The 21878-nt window shown below is 45.3% G+C and overlaps 1 protein-coding gene across 1 annotated transcript in view; it reads right to left on the bottom strand.

The window, feature by feature from the left end:
• Positions 1 to 12434: 12434 nt before the first annotated feature.
• ACP6 (acid phosphatase 6, lysophosphatidic) overlaps positions 12435 to 21878 on the bottom strand; it is a 30974-nt gene continuing 21530 nt past the window's right edge. The window contains exons 5-10 of the mRNA XM_008019348.3: positions 20636 to 20723; positions 19669 to 19801; positions 17919 to 18019; positions 15259 to 15354; positions 13318 to 13483; positions 12435 to 12633 (exon numbers count right to left, since the gene is read on the bottom strand). Coding sequence (XP_008017539.2) covers positions 12490 to 12633; positions 13318 to 13483; positions 15259 to 15354; positions 17919 to 18019; positions 19669 to 19801; positions 20636 to 20723 — 728 coding nt within the window. The 3' untranslated portion in view covers positions 12435 to 12489. The remainder of the gene's footprint in view (positions 12634 to 13317; positions 13484 to 15258; positions 15355 to 17918; positions 18020 to 19668; positions 19802 to 20635; positions 20724 to 21878) is intronic.

The raw sequence follows: 21878 nt of genomic DNA, 5'->3' as shown, positions 1-21878 counted from the left end.
GCTTAAAGGTAGATTCTCTTGTTAGGAAAGACTTACTAGGAAAGAGAGGGACTTGGATTTAACTGCTTTCATTTTTCTCTCTCTTCTCTATTAAATCTTCTCCCCCAGATGCCGAGCCTGTCTTTTACTTCTTCATTACTTTTTTTCTCCGAATACAGCTTAAGAGCCCTTAGCTTCCCCTTCCTGTCCCCATCTTGCCCAGGCTTCTGCTATTATCATGAGTAAAAATTGGGGAAGTTGGGGAGAAGTCCTTGTTGGGGGTTGAGAGAGTGTTGAGTATGAAGTGATGAAGTGGTGTCTATGTGTGGACAGTTGGAAATTAGGGACAGGGATGAGTGAGCAGTTTGGACTAGCTATGGAGATGTGAATTCCTCCACATGGAGATGAACATAGATTATTTCTCTACAGGAGTGAGAGAATAGAGCGCCAAGTGGAGGGCCAAGAACTCAGTCATGAGGGATTGGCACAGTCCACAGGCAGGAAGAAGTTCCAGCAAAAGAAACTGAAATTCACGGAATAGGAAGAAAACAGAAATTATCTAGTCCACTTCTCCCATCAAACTGATGAGGAAATGGTTGTCCAGATAAAAATGAATCCGTGACTAAGGCAGCTATGAAACTATAGAGTTGCATAAGTCCTGAGGGGTTGGGCGAGTGGCTTTCAAGAAATAGGAGGTGGTCCACAGGGCCAAATACTTCTGATCAATCAAAAAAGGTGAGAGCACTAAGGATGGTACTTGAAATTGATTTATGTATTGGTCTCCCAGAGTGTGGCTGTGGTAAAGCAGAAGAGAAACCTAAGCATGCGGGGGAAAGGGTGTAAGTGTGAAAGAGGCAAAGAGATACTGAGTTATACATGCTCAGTAGGTTTGGCAGTACCAGGCAAGAGAAATAGGATGGTTAGGTAGAAGAAAAATATAAATAAGCGAAGTTTAAGACAATGGAAATACTACTAATTTAAGACAGAAAGGAAGGAACCAATTAAGTGGGAAGGATTGAGGACAAAAAAGAAGTCCTGCCATCCTTGGCAGGAAGATCACAAGAAGCAGGACAGGAACTGAAGCACAGGTAGCGGTAAACTTTGGGGAAAGAAAGATACCAGAAGTGAAAGGAGAAAGGTGCCACGTGTGATGAAGCAGGTAAAGCAAAGAGACAAAGGGACACATCCCGGAAGCTAGACGTGCAGATATGGAAGGAAAACCATGCTGATCCTCAGGTCAAAGGTGAAAGTTTGAGTCCTGCCTCTGCTTCTCCCTGGATATTTGACTTTGATCTCTTTGAGCTGGCTGCTTCCCATTTGGATGTCATAGGCTTTTTGCGAAACTGATATCAGATAACGTGTGTATGCCTAATATGAGTTATCAGAGCATTTTGAGAGATGCCTTAGGCTGTAATGCAAAATGATATGAAATGGCTGCTCTGGTGAGTAAATTAGAAAGCTCACAGGATACACCAGCTAGGCAGTAAGAGGGTTCTAGCTGGAGCAGAAAATCGTGATTCTTCTTTCAGAAGGGATACCCAGGGACCCCTCTTGCTGCCCTCCTGGGCACTGAAAGGTAGCACAGAAAAGCCATAGGGAAAGAAGCAGCACAGTGGAAATTCCACGATGGAATGGTGGTGGCCACAGCAGGAAGGCGTTTTCAAGAGCTACTAATCCCTGGAGTCCCCAAGCCCAGCCAGCCCAAGGTGGGGATAACAGCAACACTTTAATAGGGTTACACTGGGGTCACCAGATTCTCAAGCACATCTCTCCTCCTGCTTTTAAGGTTCAGAATCATCTAATTAGAGGACCAAACTCCATCCCTGACCACATGAAAAGCAAAATGAGGCCTGACTCTGACTCAAACTGTTCACAGGGAATGAAGGATGCTGTGGAATCCTGGAACTTCAGATTCTCATGGTAGGCAGGGACTGGCCCGTGGGTGACCCTCTACAATACTTTGGCTAAATGCCAGTGTAAGCTTATAATCCTCTAGTAAAAGAACCCTGTAAGGTAGCCCAATTCATTCATGGTCAGCTCTGATTATTTCAAAGATTTTCCTTATGTTGATCTCAAGTCTATACATCCCTGCAACTTATACAATACTGTTCTGCGTGTGGTCCTCAGTGCCCACATAAATCAAATATTTGATATGCCCTCTGTCTCTTTGATCCCTCCCTCTTGATGGTCTTTCTCCAATTGACAAGCTTGTCTAGCTCTGCTATCTTTTTTTTTTTTTTTTTTTTTTTTTTTTTTTTTTTTTTTTTTTGAGACGGAGTCTCGCTCTGTCGCCCAGGCTGGAGTGCAGTGGCGCAATCTCGGCTCACTGCAAGCTCCGCCTCCCGGGTTCACGCCATTCTCCTGCCTCAGCCTCCCGAGTAGCTGGGACTACAGGCGCCCGCCACGGCGCCCGGCTAATTTTTTCTATTTTTTTAGAAGAGACGAGGTTTCACCATGGTCTCGATCTCCTGACCTTGTGATCCGCCCGCCTCGGCCTCCCAAAGTGCTGGGATTACAGGCGTGAGCCACCGCGCCCGGCTAGCTCTGCTATCAAGTCTGGCTCTCAGATCTGAGCACAGTTCCCTGGCTGTGCTCTGAATTGTGTAGGACGGAACATCACTTCCTTCATGCTGTTGATAAGCCCGTCTATCTTTATTTGTGCAAAAGGACTCTAACATAGCATCTCCCTCATGGAATTATCCTAGGAATCACATAGATGAGGTATGGAAAGCACCTCTTAATATGAAAAGTGTTAGACAAATATAAGGCATTGCTAGGATGGCCATTGCACATTTAGGACTCTATTGATTCACACTGAACAAATCCCTCCCTAAAACCCCTCTTCAGTTGTGGGCAACTGACTTTGAGGACTCAAGATCAGAACTCTGCATTTGTCTCCATTAAGTTTCATCTTAAAATATTTGGCCTAGGATCTAAAACTGATATCAGCACAAACATATCTAAGACATCTATCATTTATTCAGTCATTCAGGTAGTCATCCAGTAAGTGATTTTCCCCAGTTTTATGTCTTCAGTAAATGTGACCAGTCTGTACCCTATATCTTTACTCAGCTGTATTTTATGTAAATCTTTGAAAAAAATGTGTCCAACAGGGCAAAGGCCTATCATACAACATGGGATACTTCCCTGAAGAACAGCTGACCACTGAATTAGTTTCTTTATTAATTCAGCAAATTCATTCAATAAGTACAAACTGAGCCCCTACTACATGCCAGGCCATGATCTACAGATAGCATCCAGCATGTTCACTGCATACAGCAGTGAACCAGCCAAAGTTCCTGCTTTTTGCAGAGAAGGATACAGGGGATAATAAACCCTTAAAAACAAACAATCACTAATATTTTTTAGCTTGCCTGTGTGCCAGCCATTGTTCTAAATGCTTTATGTGTTTATTCCTCACAAAGCCTTATGAAGTAAGTACTCTTCTTGTTCCCATTTTATAGATTAAAATGCAGAGAAGTTGTCACTTGCTCAAGGTCATATGGATCCTAAAGGATGGAGCATCAACTGGGGTGGTCTATCTGCAGAGCCTGTGTGTTTAGCCACTGGGCTTCTACTGTGTCTCTGTAGAAATAAACACTCAGTTAAATATATACGTATACACATATATTCCCACGTGAGAGAGGGTGATATTTAAGCTGAGATCTAAAATGACAAGAGGGAGCCAACTCCTTGAGATCTGTGGGGAGAGCAAAAGGGAGAGTGGCAGAAGATGAGGCTGGAGAGGCAGGCAGGGGGCCTATTCCATGAGGCCTTGTACATCAGGGATTGGGGCTCCAGTAATTTAACCAGTGGTGAACGTGCCTAGTTGCTTCAGTATCCAGCCCATCCATACCCATCTTGTCCACAAATATACTGTGAACGATTTCCTTTCCTGATCCCCATACATGATCAAAGGACACTCCCTTTATACTCCAAACCATTACCTTCCAGTCTTCACCATCAGTGTGGCACAGAAAAATACACTGTTTTGTTTTTGCTTTAGTTTTTGTTTTTTTTTGAGAGAGTCTTGCTCTGTTATCCAGGCTAGGGTGCAGTGGCAGGAACATGGGCCGCCACAGCCTTGACTTCCCATGTCCAAGCAGTCTTCCCACCTCAGCCTCCTGAGGAGCTGAGACTAGAGGCACTTGCTACTATGTCAAGCTAAATTTTAAATTTTTTGTAGAGATGAGGTTTTGCCATGTTGCTCAGGCTAGCCTCGAACTCCTGGGCTCAAGAGATCCTCTGACCTCAGCCTCTCAGAGTGCTAGGATTACAGGTGTGAGCCACCTGGCCAAGATGTACTCCAGATGCACAATTGCAGTTCAGAATCCATTAAATCTCCATGGTGGTATATGACCTCCACCAAGCCACAGGCTCTCTGATCTTCAGTTTCCAGGGATTTTTCCCCATTGTTCCATAATATTACCTTACTCCTAGAACTGAACCCCTAAGGTATTCAGCATTTTGGAATATTTGACCTAGAGAACAACCATTCCTTCAACCTTTCCCCTTCCTGATCTCTTCCATTCTTCTGTCTGCAAGGCCCAGGTAAGCTGTGCCTACCTTTATGCAGCTGGCTTCAGTTACTAACAGCTCCAGGGACTGCTCTCTCATCTCCCAAAAGCCCTGCTGGTTTGACCCCATCAAGTTCTACTTACCCAAGTGTTATACAACCCTCCCCTTAATTACACACTCAATCAGTTCCTCCCAAGCTCAGCAATTTGTGGTCTCTGGGCATCCCCCAGCTGCTTTTCCGGAGGTAGCTCCTAGGCTGGGTCTTGGCAAGCCTCTGAAGCACTGCTTGGGTTTTTAAGGCCACAGTGCCCAGAGTTGAAAGCCTTGCAGCTATTTCACACTCTATTTCCTTCTAAATTAATTCTCTGGTGAATACTGTCCTTTGCAGTGATTCAGTGCAGGCCATTTCCTTACATCTTTCCCTTACCTTTGAGACTTTTAATCTCTCTCAAATCCAGATTTTCCTTTGTGAAAGGCTTGCCTCAGAGAAAAATGCCCTGCTTTCCTACCAACATAAACAGCTCTACCAACACTGGTCCCAGCCTCCTGGCACACTCCCTTTACTGGTTGACCTAGCCGTACCTTTGATTTGAAAGCACACATACTTGCCTTCTCTAAAAATCTCTGTACAACAGAGAGCGACTCAAACTTCTTGGCATACAGTAAGCTGCTGCACCCTAGTTTCCTTAAGCCCCAAATACAAGAAGACACAGGTTCAAAATTTGTATCTGAGGAGATAGCGCCTTCCATACCCTTTCATAGGGTTATTTTGCTTATACCCCCTCCCCCACCCCCAGCAGATAGTATCACCATCCTTCCATATGGATAAATAGAAACTCTGGTCACAGGGCCCAGGAAAGTGGTAAAACTGGAATCCAAATCCCTGGCTCTTATCTTCAAGGTAGGTGCTTCTTTCAACATCCTTCGTGTGACTTAAACATCCCCTAAAACAGCCTAGTCTTCAGCCACCAAGATCTTACCACCCAGGGGCAAGCCATCTAGGTCCAGGCACCCACTGCCCACAGCCCTGAGGAATGCTCTGGAGGAGCCACAAAGAGGCTTCTCTGGCATAGCAGGAGCAATGCCTTATATTTGTATAACACTTTCATATTAGGAAGTGCTTTCCATACCTCATCTATGTGATTCCTAGGATAATTCCATGAGGGAGATGCTATATAGAGTCCTACTGCACAAATAAAGATACACAGGCTTATCAACAGGAAGTTAATGGACTTGCCCAGAGTCACACAGGTACTAGGTACAGAGTAGGACTTGAACTCAGAGCACATGACTCCAAGATCAGTGGTCTCTTGAGTTCTCAGACATGGTGACTGTGGGCCACTGCCCCCCTCCCAATTTCTTCAGGAAAAGGCACATTTTATTTAAAGGCCAAATGGAGAACGGAATCCTGAGAAAACCAGCTTTTTACTGGGGAAAGTGTTTTTCAGTTCTCTCCAGCCAGCCTTAGACAGGGACCAGGTTTCTAGAGGCTGGCAGGGTGGACTGGGAGGGGCCGGGCTGCGAAGTCCCCTTGGCCACTGGAGGGCAGGGTCTGAACAGAGCACACAGCCGTCTCCCGGGGGAATTCCCCACCCAGCAGAAGGGACTCATCGCTGCCTAGCAGCCCCAGGACACGCTCTAACCCAGAGCTGAAGAATGATCCCTTCCTGGCATGTAGTAGACAGGGTAGGTGCCCTTAGCCCACCCCTCCCCCGACAGCCCACCCAGCCTCCTCTGCAGGTAGATGACGGTACCCTAGAGGATTCCAGCTGAGGAAAAGGGGTGCCAGGTGCGACTGACAAAGACTTGAGTTTCCTACAATGAAGATAAACAGGTCAGCCCGCCAGATCCCGGTGCTTCGAGGACTAGGGGAGGGTGGGACGGGAACTCTCTCCTCCTCCCTCTTCAGTTGGGCCCTTCAGGGTTTCTGTCCCCTTGCTGTCGTTTTTACAGATCCACGTGGAACTGTTACAGGGGGATTGACACACGGCAGTGAAGGGTCTTGTCTAATGACAGTCCTTCATCCCAGGGCCTGCCAGAGCCAAGAGCTCTGTAAGATAAGCCATGAGGCCCTCGGGAAGAGCTATCAGGACAGCCGCAGATGAAGTCGGCCTCCCCTGGCAAGCTTGGCTCTCCTCCGTCCTGGGAAGCCTTTTACTTTGCCATACACGGGTGAGAGCCTGCTGTGGGAATTCTTTAACCTCGACAGCACCCTGAGGCCTCTTAGAGAAAGGAGTCAAGGCAGGGACAGGTTAGGAATTTATGAGGAGCTTTTCACACCCTATTTTCCATCCTCAGGACAAATCATCAGGTAGATAAACATTAACTTTCCTGCTTTATAGTTGGGAAAATGGAAGCTCAGAGAAATATGTGACATGCCCACAGTCACACAACTGGTGAGTGAGGGAGTCAGGTTCTGTACAAATCTCTTGCACACACAGGCACAGTGCCCCGGGAAGGGCAGGCGGAGACGGGGCGCTGCCTGCAGAGGAGCATCGCCAAAGGCTCCCTTGGCTTGGGAAACCTACCATAGTTAAGAATCTCGTGGGAAGTGAGATGAAAGAGAAAAGGGAAAATAAGCACATTTGAAGGCACTTATACGTTTCCTTAATTAATTCTCACAACAACCCTAATTAGTACTATCATTATGCCCATTTTCACATGAGAGGAAAAACAGACTCAGAAACACCCATCCAAGGGTTGCAAAGAAATAAATACGCTGTCAGAATTTGAATCCAGCTAAAGCCTTGGTGTTTTCCTTTACTCCATGCTGTCCCCTAGTGGTGTGTGGAAGGAGAGTACACAGAAGCCACCTGGGTGCCAACAGAAAAGAGTTAAGTCTTAGTGTTCTGAACTCATTTATTCATTCAGTAAATTTTGCTGAGGTCCACTTTGTACAGTCTCTGTACTTGGTTCTAGAAATACAATAAAAGACAAGACAACCTCCTACTGAAGGACAAACAGAAACACGGGAGGTCTAGAGATAACTGGATTAGACAGGAAAAGGGACTGTGTGTCAGGGGTCAGGTGATGGAAAAAATGTGTGCCAAGGTGAAGAGGCCAGAGAAGTGCAATTTCCTTTTTTTAAAACATACTATGGGTCTGGCTAGGGAGACAGGTGAGGGGTGAAGCTGGAGAGGTAGGCAGGGGCCAGGTCTCAGGGGGTAATGGAGAGCAAGTGAGGGTATGGCTCATTAGGAAGCCACTGTGGTAACCTAGGAGGGTGGCCTTGGGCCCCAGAGAGATGTGACAGAGGGGATGTCATTCAAATGTCCAAGTGTCTGAGCACTAGCATGCAGTAGGCACTATTCCAGGTGCTAGGGACACATCAGGGAGCAAGAAGAAATCTGCCGTCATGGAGCTTCCATTTTAGTCAGGGAAATAAGCATATGGATACACAAATATGTAATATCCAGCACTGATAAATATTGCAGGGCAGGGGGAAAGACAGGACAAAGTGTATTCATTTGCTAGGGCCTGCTGTAGCAAAGTATCACAGACCAGGTGGCTTATACAACAGAAATGTATCTCCTCACAGTGCTAGAGGTTAGAAGTCCAAGATCATGGTGTCGGCAGCGTTGGTTTCTTCTGAGGCCTCTCTCCTTGGCTTGTAGACAGTCATCTTCCCTCTGTGTCTGTGTCCTCATTTCCTCTTCTTACAAGGATTCCAGTCATATTGGATTACAGCCCACCCATATGACATCATTTACCTTAACTACCTCTTAAAAAGCCCTATCTCCAAATATATTGCACCTGAGGTACATTCAGTCCTCAACATCATTGATAGGTTCTTGGAAACTGTAGCTTTAAGTAAAACAACGTATTAGAAAACCAGCTGTTTTTCTCATCAATGGTATAAGGCAGCGATGTTGAACAAAACACAATGTTATTCAAGGATCTGCTATATGTCCTTTCACTGAAAGTCAACATTTCCAAGAGCCTATTGACAGCGTCAAGTGAGGACTTACTGTACTAGGGGTTAAGATCTCAACATATGAATTTTGGGGGGACACAATTCAGCCCATGACAGAAGGTGGCTGAGTGTACCTAAGGCAGGAGGTAGAAGGAGGGCCTCTCTGAGATGACAATGAGCTGAGATCTGAATGAAGAGAGGGAGCTAGCCACCCAGATGTCTAGGAGAGCATTCCAGGCACAGGAACAACTTGTGCTCACCCCTCAGGGCTACTCGGCATACTCCATCTTCAAGGATAGTAAGAATGGGATAGGATGATGGGAAAAAGGGAGATGTTAGTCAAAAGGTACAAAGTTTCAGTTACACAGGAGAAATGTTTTTGTGATCTAGTGCACAGCATGGTGACCATAGTTCATAACAGAATACTGTTGTCTTAGTCTATTTTATGTTGCTGTAACAGAATACCACAGATGCAGTAATTTGCAATGAACAGAAATTTATTCTCTCATAGTTCTGGAAGCTGAGAAGTCCAAGATCAAGGCACCAGCAGGTTAGGGCCTGGTCTCTCTGCTTCCAGGATGGTGCCTGTTGCTGCATCCTCCAGAGAGGAGGAACACTTTGTCATCACATGGCAGAAAAGCAAAAGAGAAGGAACCCGTTCCTGCAAGCTCTTTTAGTAATGGCAAATTAATCCATTAAACATCCCCGTTAGGCTCCACCTTCCAGTAACATTGTGCTGGGCACTAAGTGTCAACATAAAATTTGGAGAAGACAAAAGCACTCAAACCACAGCGACTGTATACCTGAAATCTACTAAAGAGTATATCTTAAACATTTTCACCACAAGAAAGTGATAAGTAGATGAAGTGATGGATATGTTAATTAGCTTGAGTTAATAATTCCCTCATGCATACATATATCAAAACATCACATTGTACTCCATAAATATACACAATTCTTATCTGTCAATTAAAAAGAAAAGAAAAAGTTTGTATTACAAAAAAAAAAGCAGAACGGTAAGATGGCTCGTATGGCTGGGGTGCAGAGAGATGTCACAGGACCGTGAGGGCATTATGACTGGCCCTTAGTTTGAGATGGAAAACCAATGGGGAATTTTGAGCAGAAGAGTGGCATGATCTGACTTTGTTTTAAAGGCAACACTGCATTGAGAATAGATGGGCAGAGAAGGGAAGGGCAGAAAAAGGAAGACTAGTTATGAGGCCTTTACAATAGTCCAGGTAAAAGATGACACTGGGACTAAGACGGTAGCAATGGAAGTCTTGGGACATGGTCAATTCTGGATATAGTTTGAAGAGAGATACAACAGGAGTTACTGATGTAGTAGAGGTAGGATATGAGAAAAAGAGGGGAGTCAAGAGCAATTCTAAAGTTCTTGGCCAAAGCAACAGGGTGAATGGTGGTGCCATTTACCTAGATGGGAAAGCCTGTGGACGGAGTAAGTTTGAAAAGGCCCAGAAATTGAGACTTTATTGTGGACAATGGGAAGTTTGATACCTATTGTGTATCTTAAACACCCAATAGAGACATTGACTAGACTGTTGGAAATGAGACTGGAATTCACAGGGAAAGGTCTAGGTGGAAGGTATAAATTTAGCAGATATTGTGTAAATATTTAAAACTGGAATTTTTTTTTTTTTTTGAGACGGAGTTTTCACTCTTGTTGCCCAGGCTGGAGTGCAACGGCGCGATCTTGGCTCACTGCAACCTCTGCCTCCTAGGTTGAAGTGATTCTCCTGCCTCAGCCTCCCGAGTAGCTGGGATTATAGGCACACTGTACTCCATAAATATACACATAAATATATAGCCTCCCAAGTAGCTGGGATTACACCACATTGTACTCCATATAGTAATTTTATAAAATATAATAATGCTTGTATTTTTAGTAGAGACAGGTTTAGTAGAGACAAGGTTTTGCCATGTTGGCCAGGTTGGTCTCGAACTCCTGGCCTCAGGTGATCTGCCTGCTTTGGCCTCCCAAACTGCTGGGATTACAGGCGTGAGTCACCATACCTGGCCTCAAACTGGAAATTCTTGAGATCACCTAGTGGGTGAGTATAGGGGAAAAGGTAGAAAAAGGGTCCAAGGAGTAAGCCCTGGGATACCCCAACACTTACAGATTAGAAAAAGGTAGATTCAACAGGAACAAAGTTGAGAAACTGGAGGAAAACCAAGAGAGCATTTGTCCTAGAAGCCCATGAAGGAAATAGTCTAGGAATACTGATGAGAAGCTTAGTAAGAAGAATGAAAATTGGCTGTTGGATTTACCACACAGAGGCCATTGATGATTTTGACAAGAGCAGTTTCCATGGAGTCGTGGGGGTGAATACTTAATTGTAGTTGGTTCATGAGAGAACTGGAAGGGAAGCATCAGAGGTAGCAACTCTTTTGAGGAGTTCTGCCATAAAGGGGAGAAGGAAAAGAGAACAGCAGTTCAAAGATGCAGAGAAAAAAGTTTAAGACAGGAGATTTTACCGCATATTTGTATTGCTAATAGAATAATTGGTCAGGAAAAGAATGGACAATTCAGAAAAAAGATAATAGGAGTCAATGTAAAGCTAGAGGGTTGGGCTTGGATAGGAATAGGGTTGGTTCATTCTTAGTAAGAGGAAGGAAGGCAGGCTATAAAAGCACCAATGCAACCGGGTTAGCAGATTTGGTGGTTGGGTGTTGGGGGATATGGAAGTTTTCTTCTGATCTCTTTTAGTTTCTTAGTAAAATAAGAAATACAGCAACCAGCAGACTGAGGATGGAAAGGGGATACTGAAGATTGAGGATAAAGATATGTGAATAGATTAAAGAAATAAACAGGTAGTATTGATAAAACTTAACTGATTAGACATAGGAAAATGTAAGACAAAGAAAACAAAGACAGATTTCTGATTTGGCAACTGGGTGGACAGTGGAGGTGTCTTTCATTCAGATAGGGAAGTGTGTGGGAGAGGCAGATCTTGGAGGAGAGGGGGTTGATTCTAACATGGCAAGTTTTGTGCCAGTGAAATCCAAGTGGGCAAAAGTGTCTGAAGCTCAGAAGAGAAACCTGAGCTTGAGATATCTCAGCTCCCTGATCTAGAAGTTGTCAATATTAAGATAGTAGGAAGTGGAGAGGCTTTTGTGGTTGCTGTTTTCTCCGAGAGGTAAAGTGACTGGTGGTTTGAAATCAGAGAAGGGTTGAAATAGATTCTGGAGAAGAACGGGAACATTGACAAGGAGATAGGGGGATCATCAGGTACTCTTAGGGGGCACAGTTAAAGGTGGAGCTCTTATGTTCAGTAGTTCCGGTCCTACCATTGCAGAGCCCTGGGGCCCGCATTTGTTTCTGGAACTAAAACCACCAGGGGCCCAGTGTCCTTCCTGCTTCTTCCTGCTGGGCCTCCACATCCGGGTTCCATCTTACCACCCAGCAATGTTCCTTGACCTTGAAGCCTATCCTTTACCTACATGCAACATGCTTTCCTCCTTGCTTTCCTGGTTAACTCCTACCCACCTTTCTCTACTCAGATCAGGCCAGGACTATCTCAGAAGCCTTCTTTGACTGTTCCCCACATCCCCTGCCATGTGAGCAGGAAGTTTCTTCTCTATACCCAAATAGCCCCTCGAATATCTATTACAGCATAAAACATACTGCACTGTATCACTGATCTACTCAGCTGCCTGACCCACTGGACTGCAACAACTTAAGGGCAGAATGTTTTCACCTTTATAATGATCGCTAATTAGTAGGTAGCTCAATACATGTGAAATTAATATAGGAGAAAAGAACTAAAGTCCAAAACCAACACAATTCTATAGGGTCATGATGTTCCCAGCCCGTGTCACACACAGATGCTTCTAACCTTAGAAACCAACTCACAAAATAGAGAAATATCCTTTTGGTCTCAATATTATACCCCTTTTCCTTTCAGGAAGAAACCTTAATATACCCACAGAAAGAAAATATCCTTACCTTATATTAAAGTACATTACCCCTTGCTCTCTCCTCTTCCCAAACACAAAAAGCAGGAGGCATTGTATAAAGGCACTTTATTTTAAAATCAACATATCCTGCTTGTATAAATCAGTTACTCTCTATTTCCAACTTCCATCACCTGAGTTTGAGAGCAGAGTGCGTGGTATTCTCCTGGGCTTAAGGTATAAACTGACATGGCGTTCAAGAACACGTCCAACGGGCAGAGCCTATCGGGGCAACCTCTCGGCACTTGCTCCTGTGGAAGAGACATAACTCAGCGGGTCCACCAAGGAGCCTGTCCTTCTGCTATTTCCAGCTGAGCCCAGAGATCTGAGAGGCTCTGACCCACGTGGTATATGTGTGCATACATGTTACAGACAGGAAGGCACCACTACCCGGTCAGCTTCCAGAATAAAAGTACTATGCTCTGCTTGTAAAAGTCACTCAAAAAGTGTTGAATTGACTGGGAAGAAACAGTCAAGTTACATCCCTGAGCTGGGAGAGCCCTGAACAGGCTCATCCCTGGGGCGTGCTCCGGCCTCTGCCCTGGACCCCAGCCCTGATGAAGCAGCCAACACCATGGGTGCTAACAGCAGCACACATCACCTCCCAAAGATACCATTAACAATCTGCAAAACAGGCCTCACAGCCAGGAGGCTACATCCTGACAGGGACACTCAGGAGAAGAGGAGGGGGACCCTGTTCCTAGAAGGAGTCCGTAACAGAACTGAGATAAGGCCCAAGCCCCATCCTGCCACCATCTGTCAAGTTCTGCCTGACCCATGGGCATAGCCAGGAGTTGCCCTATAGGATTTAGAGAGCTGACTGTGCCGAGGGAGACTCCACTGGGCCTGAGGAGGGGAACTTGGTGCTAACTCAGGTGGGTGGGTTTTGTGGGAGGGCGCCTCACCACCACCCAACCCCACCTCAGGGGTATTACCTTCCCATGGTAATAGAGCTGCACAAACCACTCCTTAGATTCCAGGTGCTGGTAGAGTTCCATGGTCAGGTCAACAGCAAACGGTGGCCATTTGTGGTCAAAAATCCCCAGGGTCATTAAGAGTGGTATGAAGGTCACATCATGAGCCGCATAGAGATACAGCTTTCTGCAAGAGGAAACCGCTCTCCACAGTTCTCTACCTCAGGACTCTGAAGGTCAGGATGTGGCCTGCCTCCTTTAAGTAAGACACACTTGCCTGAGAAACCAGGTGACATCTAGAAATCAGCTGAGCCTGGTATAAAACTCCTTTGCAATAGATCGTGGGAAGAACCCTTGTTCCCACTCCCTGTGTCTTCATGAGGAGGGTCTCTGCCAGAGAAACTCTCCTGGCCTCCTCCTTGCCACCCACTCACTCCTCCCTGGTGAGTTTCAAAGAAGAAACTGAGCATGTCTGGCTTAGGCCCTACCTCTCTTCTCTCTTTGGGTCCTGCCAGCCTACATGAATGCTCTTCCTACTCTCAGTCATGGGATGAGTTTAGTAGGGCAAGGTGTGCTCCTTGTTGGGGAGGCTTAAAGTTTTGGGGTATTAAGTTTATTTCAAAAGAATATTCATAAGCCCATTTGGCCCTCAGCACATTCTCCAAGTGGCTTTAATCTGTAATAAGAATGCCATTTTAATCTACATCTGCCTGACACCAGTATCCATCTCTTAGGAAAGACCAAGGATTTTATTTATGAACCCCCATCCTAGAAGACTAGCATTGGATCCTGTGGTATTCTAAAGATCCAAGGCAGAGGGTGGCAAGGTGGCAAAAGCCAGCAAAAATGTACTGTCATTGCAGGTACTGTGAAGGATAGGAAATGGCATTCACAAGATTTGCTATTACAAATCCTGGCCCAAAGTTCCTGTTTCAACTCACTGTCCCCTATTCCTCTTATGCCATCATGAGCTTCTAGCTGTGCATAATACCACAAGAGTGCTTCTCCAAAATTCAGGTGAATATCAATCACCCGGGGATCTTGTTCAATTGCAGATGCTGATTCAGTAGATCAGGCTGGAGCCTGAGAATCTGATGAGTTCTTGGGCAATGGTGAAGCTGTTTGTCTGCAGACTGCACTTAGCAAGTGCCTAGGACACATAATATTCCACAGCCGTAGTCCCAACCTCGGATTCAAGGCTACAAAAGTGGCAATGGAAGCTCATGAGCCACTTCCAACATTTTTTTTTTTTTTTGAGACAGAGACTCGCTGTGTCACCAGGCTGGAGTGCAGTGGCATGATCTTGACTCACTGCAACCTCTGCCTCCTGGGTTCAAGCAACTCTCCTGCCTCAGCCTTCCGAGTAGCTGGGACTACAGGTGCATGCCACCACACCCAGATAATTTTTATATTTTTAGTAGAGCTAGGTTTAACCATGTTGGCCAGGATGTTCTCGATCTCCTGACCTCGTGATCACTTGCCTCGGCCTTCCAAAGTGCTGGAATTACAGGCGTGAGCTACTGCGCCCGGCCACTTCCAACATTTTTAAATGCCTTGTGGATATCATACCTTCTTTACACTCAATGAAAGTGGTTCAAACTACACAATTCATTAAGCAATTATCTTTGTTTTGGACTATTATCATATCGAATCAGTGTCACATCATAATTGGCTATTGTTTGACATATCTTCAATTAATAAAAAAAGAAGAGAGAGAGAGAAAGCAAAAGGAAATTTGAGGTTCTTTTCACTAAAATAAAATTTTCAAAACATGGTAGGAGGGATGCAGCAGGAAGAAAGGTTAAAAGATTGTGAACCTTTTTGAGACTTGGGGCCTGTTAAACATCTACCTTTGGTCACTGAAAGCCTGATTCTTGCCTCCCTAAGATCTGAGTTCCCTCCCTGCAGCCAGAAGTCCCCACGGCCCTTAGCTGCACAAAGCAGAGTTGTTGTGCCAGGTACCTGATGTTATTGGGTGCAGTGGCAGAATCCATGGCTCTCAGCAGGTTGCCCTCCAGGATATGGAGGAATGGGCCTACTGCCATCTGAAGACTTTCCCTGTGAAAAGTGAACAACATTTAAGCACCTAGAGGGCACTCAGCATTCAGGGGACACAGATTGATTCTGCCCCCAGGACCTCATGAGTCCAATCAGACAGAGCTGAGAAAAAGGCAAGTAATGTATAAGGGCTAGCAATGGGCCAGAAGGAGAGAAATGGCACTGAGTCTGGTCTTGGGGTCCTCTGTGAATAAAGACTCCCCACAACACAAGCACCAGCACACAGACCTGTTGTGAACACAACTGAGATGGGAGGGGCTGAGGGAGTAGGAGGGTGATAACCTGGATAAGCCGTGACCAACTAGGCCTTGAGGAATCAAAGAACAAAGTTGACAAAGCTAGGAAGGAGAAGGGGTAATAATTTCCAGGAATTCTAGAAGGCCCTTAGAAAAACAATCAGAAGTAACAAGAACATCCTAAATTTTGTTTCCTATGTGTCAGCCTTCCTTCTTTTGGAGTTTAGACCATAAGGTCATTTCTTATTTATGTCTTATTTATTTTACAGAAGAGGTTCAGTGGTTGTGCTCCCGGGCTTGGCTCTGCGGCTTCACCACTTTCATTCTCAGGCCTGTCACATCACGACCACAGGTGACTACTGCAGCTTAAAGCACATTCACTCACAGTAGTGAACAAAGTCCACTTACTATAGAAGACAGAAATGTTTCTCATCTACTCATCCTAGCAGCTGATTAGCTTCCATGGAGCCTTCAGGGGCCAGTCTTCTCCTTGTTTTTGTGCTTCTTACTTTTTATCAAAGAGAAAAAAATACCCCTCCTAGAATTTCCAGAACCCAGTTACTGACAAATGAAAACAAGGTTGCCATGACTGGCTTAGACAAATCCTTATTCGTGGTGATTGGGTAAATCCATCTTTATAAGTCAAGGAATGTTGCGGCAATGGATGAAGAACAGGCAACCAATACTGTATGCAACATATACTTTTCAGAAGAATATATACAGGCAAAGCCAAGTTGTATGACCTTGTGAGGTTGTAACCATTTGTCCTTGAAGAAATGTTAGTTTTATAAAATCAGGGCTAATTGGAATGGAACAGACAAGGTCCTGTTTAAAGTGATTTTTTTTTTTTTTTTTTTTTTTTTTTTGAGATGGAGTCTCGCTTTGTCGCCCAGGCTGGAGTGCAGTGGTGCAATCTCGGCTCACTGCAAGCTCCGCCTCCCAGGTTCACACCATTCTCCCGCCTCAGCCTCCAAGTAGCTGGGACTACAGGCACCTGCCACCACGCCCGGCTAATTTTTTGTATTTTTAGTAGAGACGGGGTTTCACCGTGTTAGCCAGGGTGGTCTTGATCTCCTGACCTCATGATCCGCCCGCCTCAGCCTCCCAAAGTGCTGGGATTACAGGTGTGAGCCACTGCGCCTGGCCTGTTTAAAGTGATTTACACCAGAATAAAGCAAACTACACCATAGGCCAAATTTGACCAGTTTTGGTAAATAAATTTTACTGGCACATAGTTGTGTCTATTTGTTTGCATATTGTCTTTGGTTGCTTCATGTTACAAGGGCAGAGATGAGTAGTTTTAACGGAAATTGCATGATCCTCACAGCTTAAAATATTTACTAAATATGTGTGTGTGTGTGTGTGTGTGTGTGTATTGATAAAGGAGAAGGCAGTAAGTAACAACTTAGGTACGGTGGGGCCCCTGCACAAACAGAAAAGGGAAGCTGGCAAGTCCCAGGGAGTGGCAGCAAGCTGTGTGGCTTGGTAGGAACCTTCTGGACACCCTAGGCTTGCACAAAAGTGGACACACTGACTCTGAGTGGAAGGAATGCAGTCAAGGGCTCTTATCCTTAGGCACTCAACTGTGCAAATTCTTGAACTGTTAGATGCCTTTCCCCCCTACTCATCTTTCCCCAGACTACTTCCTACCTCCTCTCCTCTATCAAGTCACCTATTTTTAGTGCAAGCTGAATGCTCTCAACCAATCAGAAAAAAAAGGTGTCTTCTGAAATTTGGTAAGAGGGAAACTTTCCATTCTGGTAGTCAGGAAACACACCTAGAAACAGAACCCTAACTGTGAGTCATATAGCGAAAACACAGAATAGGTAGTCAGTGGATCTGGGTCCAAGTTCTGGCTCCATCACTTGCTAGCTGGGCCTAGACCAGGGAGGCAGCATCTCCCAGCCTCAGTTTCTTTATCTATAAAGCCAGGGAGAAAAGTATCTCTCTCACCTCACAGTGAGAATGTGAAAATGATTTGTAAATTGTAACATGATGACTAAAGAAAGAAATGAATATTCTTTCTTCAGCTCCCTGCCACCCAAATCCTTTAAACCTTAAAGCAAAAGGAAAAGGCAAGTGATAAAGTCAGGAGGGTGGTGGCTCCTGGTTCTGCATAACAGGGAACAGAAGCACTAGGTCACCAGTTCCAGTGGCAGAAGTGCAAAGACCTAGGGCCTACTGGCAGGCGGGCAGAGTGGGGTTCAGCCTCCTTACACACGGAGACATCAGCTGCCAGGCGTGAGTGGGCCTGATGAACTCCTCTTCCCCATACACTTGGATGTCTGACCAAGTGTGACTTCATGCCAGCAGTGAGAGGCCCCTCACCTGTCTTCCTTGGGCAGTATGTACAAGGATGTGTCCACAGCTCTCTCTTCAATCATCCGTGCAAATCTCTTCAGCATGGGGCAGCTTGGGAGGCTGTGTGCCTGAAAGGGCCACATGGAGTTTTAGAAAAAAATGCCTCTCACCTACTGATCAGCTCCCATGGAACCTGCAGGAGCCTGTCTTCTCCTGGGAAGAGAAGACGGGCTCAAGAACAGCTATGTCTGTTAACAGCTCAAGAAGATATGTCTGTAAAGCTCTTCCAAAGCTATTACTAGCTATCTGAAGGCCAGGGGAAAAAAAAAAAAAAAAAAAAAGAAAGGGTTTCTTCCCTTTCTGATGACTCCCCATCTACTCCAAAATGATTAGCATTTTTGTTTTTTGTTTTTTTTTGTTTTGAGACGGAGTCTTGCTCTGTCGCCCAGGCTGGAGTGCAGTGGTGCGATCTCGTCTCACTGCAAGCTCCACCTCCTGGGTTCACGTCATTCTCCTGCCTCAACCTCCCGAGTAGCTGGGACTACAGGTGCCTGCCACCACACTCGGCTAATTTTTTTTGTATTTTTAGTAGAGACAGGGTTTCACCATGTTAGCCAGGATGGTCTCGATCTCCGACCTCGTGATCCGCCCGCCTTGGCCTCCCAAAATGCTGGGATTACAGGCATGAGCCACCGTGCCTGGCCTGTTTTTCTGGGTTTTTTTTGGAGATGAGTCTCACCCTGTCACCCAGGTTGGAATGCAGTGACGCGATCTCGGCTCACTGCAACCCCTGCCTCCTACGTTCAAGTAATTCTTCTGCCTCAGCCTTCTGAATGGCTGGGACTACAGATGTGCACCACGATGCCTGGCTAAATTTTGTATTTTTAGTAGAGACAGGGTTTCTCCATATTGGCCAGGCTGGTCTCAAGCTCCTGACCTCGTGATCCTCCCACCTTGGCCTCCCAAAGTGCTGGGATTACAGGCGTGAGCTACCATGCCCAGCCTGTATTTTTTAACTTAAAAAAAAAAAAAAAAGATGAATAAAATCCAAAGTAAGGAATTCATAAATTCCTACTTGACCTTCATTTTCCCAAAATGACTTCTAAAAAATACGCCATACAAATATATGATATGAACTCTTGCCTTCTAACCTTAAACCTGTTTTACACATAAGAGCAAGGTGCATTTCTGCCTTCAGGGTACACTGCCATTTTATTTTCACAAGGGAAGGAGGGAGGATCCTATACACCTTTGGATGTCCAACTTCTGAATCTAGAGAAACCTTTCCCATTATCAGTCTTCTTTATATATTTATTACAGAAAAAAAGATCCTATGGCTAAATAAGCTTAAGGAAAACAGACTTAAAGATTAACCAGCTTTCTTTACGAAGGGCATCTCAGATTTTTTTAATGTGTTGATGTACATATAGTACTCTCAAGAAGTGATACAATAAATAGGGATTCCAAAATTTTTAGACCCTACTCATCCCTTCCAACCATTGCCCCCACCTGCCCAAACACACACTTGCATATTGGGTGTTCTGGGGAACATGCCTCAAGAAGCTCTGGTCTAGAGTTCAGTGCCTGTGTTCCTACCTGGGTAAGGAGTCTTCCTTGATTGCTCCCTATCCCTCAGTCCCCACATCCATTCTATCTGCAGGTCCTATCACAGTTGCCTCCAAACCAGGAGGCCTCCACCCACTTCTCTCCCCCAGTTTTAACTCAGGAGCCAGCCCACCAAGGCTATTATCCCAGGCTCCCCAACCCCAGGACTCACCTGCTCAGCAGCCACATTGTCCAGGAGGATGAAGAAGTCCACTTCATCACTGCTGTCAATGCCCATCCCTTCCTTCACCTTTTTCAAATCCTCTGAGATTCCTGGCTGTAAAGAGGCAGTCTTCCTCCGGCCTCTGACAAAAAACCAAAAAGTAATGTCATATTCTATAGTGATTAACAGTTTACAAAGTGTGCTTCACACTTGGGATTATCATTTGGGATACCATTTAATCCCCACAACCCACTGGGGTTAGCTGGTATTATCCCAGTTTTATAGATGCATAAACTAAGGCTCTATAAGGTCAAATGAGTTGTAAACATAAGTTAGCAAGTACCAAGGTTAGGATAACAGGATGAATTTTCCAAATCTCACTCTAGCATTTGCATTATATAAAAAATGATGGAAGCATGGCCCACATGTGTCTGAAAACAGCATTCTCTTTTCTTTATGGAATGCCATATAATCTTAGTGCAGCCTAGAGATACCTAATAACTGAAAAGTGTCATCAGCCCAAACCAATCTACCCTACATAGAAACATATTGGTAGGAGAAGAAAAGTCTGTGTCTTCTTGGGCTTGTACACCTGGATTTGCATGTTAAAGACAGTCTCAATCATCTTTTATTTAACCTGTTGGTTTCCTCATCTGCCCCACCTGAGAGCCCCAGTTCATCAGGAGGATAATACTTTGTAAATGGCAAAAGCCCACTCGTGGCTGTATGTATCATCTTGCTAGCCCAACGTGCGGCTCTTCTCAGAATTCCTGACCTTCACCATGGGTCTGTCACTGTGAATAAGACTTCTTCACTTCCTAGACAGCTGATGTCACATTTAAGTGTAATTTAAACCTTCCCATCCATTATTCGCCAGTAGGGTAAGCCTGGGCAGGCCCTCAGTACAGACAGTTCTGCCAGCAAAGGTGGTAAAAGGCTGTCCCCCACTGGTGAGCAAGAAACCAGGAGCAGTTACCTGGTTCTCTGCCTCAGGCTCCAGCAGCTTTGGTAGTTGGGATACAAGACTTCTGAGTCTGCTTCATCAGTGTGGATGATGATGGGTCCTGGAAGAAAGGTAGGAAGCACAGGCAGGCAGAGGCTTCAGCTTGTTCTTCCCAGCATCTCCACCCGCTTCTCTTTGTCTACAGAGATGGAGCAGAGATCTGCTCTGAGAGGCAGATCATCAAGGTTACTCCTTAAGGACAGAGAATGCCCTCCACATGCCCTGGCCCTGCCAAAGGGGGCTCTCCTATAATCTGAGCAATGGAAAAAGTAAGTCACAGCAGCCTTGTTCTGTCTAGCACAAGCCCTCCTATTGGGCCACAAATAGACTAGAGCAGGTAATAGACCTGAATCAGACTGGCAACTCCCTGACCCTTTCCAAAAAATCCCTGCTATAAAGCACTACCAGCATCTGGGCATTCTAATAGAGTAGCATTATCAGAACTAAGTTACTTTCTTGCTTCCCGAAGCCTGATCCTATAGGCCACTATGGTGACTTATCACATAACAAACTGAGAAAAGTGAACGCAAGGCCACAGATCCTCTCAGAAACCCCATAGCCTTGCCCAAAATAAAAAGCCAGGCTTTTAGATGAATGGCTGGTCTAACCAAAGATCTAACCAAAGAAACTACAAACAATGTTTCTTATGTCTCTCATGGCAGCTCACTGCTGTTCACAGCTCCTCAGTACCGTTGTCCCCTCCTGTCAATGCCCAAAGAAGGTGTTCTAACACCTTCCCAGGCTTTGCTCTGTGCCGGAGATGGCAAGTGCCATCTCTGTGTGGTAGGTTCTTTTTCCACACCACTCAAGCCTGATGGCAAAAGAAGTAGCTCCCCAGCAGCAATTTGGGATTCACTGAGGTCAGTCTACAGAGTGATCAGCTGAATCAAAGTCCCTAAGGGGTATTTATTCCCAACTTATTGATAGTCAGAACCAAGGGCTTTAAAAGTAGCCTATAACTTCACTAGAATATCAGAATCCACACACACATCATTGGTCTGAACAGAAGAAGAAACCACACTGAAAGTCATGAGTTCAGTCTTCAGTCCACAACTAACCAGCAGAGTCGCCTTGGGAAGTCACTACTGTTCTCTGGGGTTCATCTGTACATCGAAGGGGTGGGACTGTATCAGCCACAGAACCTCCTCCAACCTCCCGCTATTGTGTAAAGCATAATAATAAAAGAAGAGGTGCTGATGGCTGCAAGGTGGAGATC

The sequence above is a fragment of the Chlorocebus sabaeus genome, chromosome 20, assembly GCF_047675955.1.
Source record: "Chlorocebus sabaeus isolate Y175 chromosome 20, mChlSab1.0.hap1, whole genome shotgun sequence".
Taxonomy (NCBI): Eukaryota; Metazoa; Chordata; class Mammalia; order Primates; family Cercopithecidae; genus Chlorocebus; species Chlorocebus sabaeus.
This window is presented reverse-complemented; position numbering and strand designations above follow the sequence as displayed.